This window comes from Triticum aestivum, chromosome 7D (assembly GCF_018294505.1).
Source record: "Triticum aestivum cultivar Chinese Spring chromosome 7D, IWGSC CS RefSeq v2.1, whole genome shotgun sequence".
Lineage (NCBI taxonomy): Eukaryota > Viridiplantae > Streptophyta > Magnoliopsida > Poales > Poaceae > Triticum > Triticum aestivum.
In genome coordinates this window covers 560,730,251-560,735,795 of record NC_057814.1, presented here as the reverse complement: position 1 = coordinate 560,735,795, position 5,545 = coordinate 560,730,251, and the positions used below count along the sequence as shown (strand labels likewise).

The 5,545-nt window shown below is 53.3% G+C and overlaps 1 protein-coding gene across 1 annotated transcript; it reads right to left on the bottom strand.

Moving 5' to 3' along the window:
* Positions 1-2,666: 2,666 nt before the first annotated feature.
* On the bottom strand, positions 2,667-5,261 carry LOC123171287 (gibberellin 2-beta-dioxygenase 2). The gene is made up of 3 exons (XM_044588857.1): positions 4,852-5,261; positions 3,060-3,423; positions 2,667-2,951 (listed from the first exon to the last, which is right to left on the bottom strand). The coding sequence occupies exons 1-3, from the start codon at positions 5,259-5,261 to the stop codon at positions 2,667-2,669; spliced, it is 1,059 nt and encodes a 352-aa protein (XP_044444792.1).
* Between the last annotated feature and the right edge of the window lie 284 nt (positions 5,262-5,545).

Below are 5,545 nucleotides of genomic sequence, written 5' to 3'. Positions count from 1 at the left end.
CGGCACGGTTGGGTTACCCGCGCCCGTATTGATGAGAATCCAGCAATAAGGGGACACGATCTTTGCTTTGACAAGACGTGCCAATGGAAACCGCATCTCGAAACGCGGAACGGCAGACAAAAACGGTTCAAAATAATGATCGGGTGGATGTGATGTCACATTACAAAAAAGTTGTCAGCGGATTAGACTCGTGGAATATTATACTCTCTGCGGCTATGTGTGGTGCATGTGTTACAGGTCCGGACATTCTTCGCGTCCGAAGACAATCTTGGAGTATTCGGAAAGGGAACCCGCCTTGCAATGCCGAAGACAATCTGCGCGCCGGACACCTCGTCATTGAAGCCTAGTTCAGGGGCTACTGAGGGAGTCCTGGACTAAGGGGTCCTCGGGCGTCCGGCCTGTTAGCCATGGGCCGGACTGATGGGCTGTGAAGATACGAAGACCGAAGACTCCACCCGTGTCCGGATGGGACTCTCCTTGGCGTGGAAGGCAAGCTTGGCAATCAAATATGAAGATTTCCTTTCTCTGTAACCGACCTTATGTAACCCTAGATCCCCTCCGGTGTCTATATAAACCGGAGGGTTTAGTCCGGATGCGGAGACTCATAACCATAGTCATACGAGCTAGACTTCTAGGGTTTAGCCATTACGATCCCGTGGTAGATCAACTCTTGTAATACTCATATTCATCAAGATCAATCAAGCAGGAAGTAGGGTATTACCTCCATAGAGAGGGCCCGAACCTGGATAAACATTGTGTCCCCCGTCTCCTGTTACCATCGATCCTAGATGCACAGTTCGGGACCCCCTACCCAAGATCCGCCGGTTTTGACACCGACATCCAACGACATGGATCATGGGATAGGCGCGGCCAGGACCCCGTACCGCTATGTCGGCGGACACTCCTAGTAGTCACTACAAGGAGTCCATGAAGTTACACGAGAACGCCCACTCCCGCTTCTGCAAGGAAGATTTCAACATCCTCACCACATTCCACATGGGAAAGCGCAACCACGAGATCAGGCTCGCCGAGTTCATTGATCGTACAAAGGACTAAGATAGGTCAAGCCCAGCATGAAGGGTTGGACCACGGCGATGGCATCCTCGCCATGGCCAAGGAGGTTCGCTCCATCTCATGCGTGGTGCCCAAACCGGAGGACGCACTCGAGATTCATCATCAAGGGCCGCACAATCTCTAGGCTTGCAAGATCGTCAATGTTGACATCATGTCGGATGCTGGATCCAGTGTGCGGAGGCGCGGATTGGCTCTGATGGATTATGTTTTCTTAACACAGTACAAACGCAAGTGCTCACATATATGCGCATACATTCACCCCATGAACGCAACAACGCACACCTTATCTCTATGAGCACCTCGGAGAGACTGAGCCGCCATATCATCTTGAGATTTTACAAAGTCACTGTAGGCGCCTCGTAGTCGACGGGAACGTCTCCTCTCCGATGCATGGGGTATGTTGGTTCTGGCGGATATGCCTCGACATTGTCGTGTGCTGGATCGGACATTGCGTCACTTGCTAGGGCCCGGATCCCATCGATGACCGCCATGGTGGACGATGTTAGGGTGGTGGATCCGAGGACGTGGAAGGCGGATCTATGTGGTAGATAGAACAGCGGCGATCTACAAGGATCTACGAGGTGGCTGCCCACGGCCCGGATCCAATCGTCTCTCTCCCTCATCGACTGAATAATGGCTAATCTTGTTATTTACCTAAACAACGATACTATCCTCATAGACAAATGAGTAAATCCATGGGCATCATTACCTACAAGCTATCTTTTAATTGAAAGGGGTTTTCCCCCGCCCCATTTTTATTAAAAACGAGGTAAACAAAACATAGGATTGACTGCGCTCGGGCTAAACCAAAGTAGCTGAGCCAGAAAAGTTTAGAAGGAAAACTAACATAGCAAGCAAAAGAAAGTTCAACAACAGGAGGTATCTATTACAAAATCATCAACATCAGCTGGAATGGGCCCTCAGATAGAAGCTCTGTTGATCAATCCTTGCGCTCACCTTATTCTTCATCTCCAAGCGATCCTCGGGAGTTCTCCTCTTTGTCGATCTACTAGTAGCAAGCATTCCTTTAGTAAGTTGACTCAGTATGCAAGCATAGAATCTTCCATTGATGACTCAACATGCTTGTCTTTCCCAGAAGAATCCAGATATCTTTCCACACTGCTCCCTTGAAAACATAAATAATTCTGCATTGCCCATAAGCTCCAGATGGAAGCAATACAGCCATACAAACAACATATTTTTGTTATTTATATATCCCACAAGGCAGGTAATTCAGCTACACTACACTATCATGGGAAGCAAACTGAAATATTTCAGCAACAATTCTCCAGATGTTTCTCAACAATGCAACCGAAAAGCAAGTGTTCAACAGATTCTTGCTCACTACAAAAGAGGCAAGTTAAATCACCTACAGGCTATTAGTATAGAATAGAAGGAAGGTAAAAGAAGAAGTAAAGAATATTCTCTGAACTACTACACGATTACATCTGCACGACTCTGACTTGTTCTGTTACATAAATAATAATCACACATTGATTGAGGATAATAACACCAAGAAATCTGCAGTTCATAGTTGCCAAAGAACCAAAATTTCGTATACAACTCGACATTTATGCACTACACATTGATATCTATATCCGAGACTTGTCTTCACCAGAATCACCACCTCCTTCACCGACGACTTTGAAGAGGTCGAGGCGGTTGTGGCTCAGACGAAGTGTGTACATCGTCTTTTTGTATTCCGCCCAGGTGAATGGCCGGTACCGGCGCGGCGCATCGGCGGTCACCGTCTCTGGGAGTGCCGAGATACTCTCGTGCAACGCCGGCGCCGCGAAGTAGATAGCTGACAACCTTGGCTTGCTGGTGCTGGCCATCACCCTATGCCGGATGCTCACCAGCTTCCCATTTGTCAAAGCCTGCAAAACACAGAGAGAACAGTTCATGCCAAGCTCAACATAACCTTATAATATCTGAATTTTACTGCCAGGGTACAATGGGAAAAAAGTGTTAGCACTGCCGATCACCTGAAGAAGGTCACCGACGTTGATGAAGAAGGCGGCAGGGTCAGCCGGAACTTGCACCCAGGCGTCCTCACCGCGGCCGTCCGGCAGGAGCACCTGCAGGCCATCGACGTCGTTGGCACGGAGGACGCTGAGGATCTGTGGGTCGGAGTGCTCGCCGAACCCGACGGCGCTCGCGGCTTTCACGCCGCCATCGCCGGTGGCTGAAGGTGGGTAGTTGTTGATTCGGACGAGGGAGTCGCTGTCCGTGGTCGTGACGAGCCTGCTGATGGACGCAGGGTCCCGGAGGCCCAGGCCTTCGCCGAGCAGGTCAAGGATCTGGCAGGCCAAGTGCCTCACTGCCTGCACGTACTCGTTCACCGCCTCACTGTGGAAAAAATGTTTGTGAGATTGCTTTTCTGTCACAGAAGGCGAACTGAGGTACTCCCTCCGTCCCATAATATAAAAACAACCCCTCAAGTCTAGCTCAAATATCCGGACTACCCGACACCTCTTTAAAGACAGTCCATATGTTGGACGGATATGAGAAGGTCCAAACCGCGTCGGTGCGGCGGTCACGTTGAACCGGCCCGTGTTGGCTCACCCCGACCCCACATAAACCCCACCCTGTCCCCACTCAAACCAAACTCTAGAATCTCGACCGCTCCGCTCCCCTCCCTGAGCCGCCATGGCCGGCTTCGGCGGTGAGCCCGCACCTATTAAGTAGGATGTGCTCGCCAAGTCGTATTCGAGCTCCGCCCCGGACGACGAGGAGCTCGCCCTACACATTGGCCCTCCGCCGGTCACTGGTGGACAAGAGAGAGAGAGATCAAGCTCCGCACGCCTCCTCGGTGGCCTAGGGGAGAAGCTCAAGCTCCGTGTCCGCCCACTCTAGCCCGTTGCGGCCCGCGCCCTCCCTAATGGTGGGGCGAGTGCTTGCACCGAACACATCCATGCCCTGCTCCTCTTGGATGGTGTTGGGTGCTCGTGCCTACACCAACCCATAGGCGCAGCTCCCCGAGTCGGAGGCGCGGATTCCTCATCGAGGGAGCCCAAGCGTTGCGCAGCCCGGATCTAACCGGACTGGCTATGGACTGTGAGACTCGGAGGACGACCTCCTCTGCTATGTCATCCGTTGACCACGGTGGAGACAGACGCCCTCCACCCAAGGCATTGCCACTCGGCATCGAGGAGTCCGAGTGGCTCCCGTGGCAGATGGCAGCCAGCGCGGCAAAAGCTGGGCGCCTCTCCAAGGAGCTGGCATGTGCCTCCCGGCGCCTGGCTGGCCTCCCTCCTCATCCTCATCCTCCTTTACTGACAGCGGCACCACCGCCGACAACGCCAACATCCCTCAGGCCGTCGACACCTACGCAAGGAGTACTATCGTGGCTCCTGAGAACCCAAGGGGAAGGGCCCGACGAGGAAGCGGTGAAGTCCAGTGCATCTCCTATCTATCTTTACTATCGTTTATTAGTCGTAGATAGTAATCGGATGATGAAGTTGGTATATTTTGTATGTCCAGTTGTAAGTATGCATGATCTATGCTATGTCGAACTTATCTATGTCCTGTGGACACGTAGCATGAGTTTGCACAGATTTGGGGTTTGAATGTGAGAGGCACGGCACTGGACGCAGAGAAATGAGAGATGGCATATTGGGGGCAAAATTTGGCATGTCCTGTTGTAGATACTCTTAGATATTAAGCAATAGCATCCAAACAATATACCGCTGCGAGAACAAAGAAATAATGAATATACAAGTTTGTTCATGTTCATGTGCGAAAGGGACACTGCATGCACGCCCATACGGGCCATACCTGAATCGGGAAGGGTCGTCCCTATCGATGGCCCTGGCCTTGCGCGCCACCACATCGGGGTCCGTGTGGAGGATCAGGTACTCCAGCTCGCCGACGTCGCCATGGGAGCCGATGCTCCGGCTGCCGTAGCCCAGCGGGTCCGGCGGGCCGGCCTGCTGCTTCTCCTCTGCCGGCCGCGCGAAGAACGCCGCGCTGGCCGCGTCCAGCCGGGCGGACACCCGCGGCGGCACGCCGTGGTTGACCGCCTTGAAGAAGCCGCGCTCAGCGAACGCCTCCACCATCTGGCGGGACAGCTCCGCCCTCCCCGCCGGCGCCGACATGTCAATCGTGGGAATGCCGGCGGGCGCCATGTCCCGGCACGCCGGTGCTGCAGCAGAGGACGACGCCGGTGCCGCAGAGGACGCCACCATGGCGAACGCACGTCTCGGCCCCCGCAACCAGTTGAGCTGATCGTACCTAGCTTGCACTGGTGCTATGTGTTATTTGTGTGTGCGCGCGCGCGTGCTGCAATGGCGGGTGAGGTGGTGTGTGTTGCTACTTCGAGCTTGCAATGGGGGCGGCCAGGTGGTTCGTGGCCGTGTGTGTGGCGATATATGGAGCTCCGGAGATTCCCATTGGATTGCTCGGACTTGGACTTGGTTCTGCTGTTGGCGTGTTGTCTTTGCTCTAATCGGGTTAAAACTGTGTGATTTGT

Coding starts and splice junctions, on each gene's coding strand:
- LOC123171287 (XM_044588857.1), bottom strand. CDS start 5,261: ATGGTGGCGTCCTCTGCGGCACCGGCGTCGTCCTCTGCTGCAGCACCG. Junction 3,424..4,851: donor GACGACCCTTCCCGATTCAG/GTATGGCCCGTA, acceptor TTTTTTCCACAG/TGAGGCGGTGAACGAGTACG. Junction 2,952..3,059: donor ACGTCGGTGACCTTCTTCAG/GTGATCGGCAGT, acceptor TGTGTTTTGCAG/GCTTTGACAAATGGGAAGCT.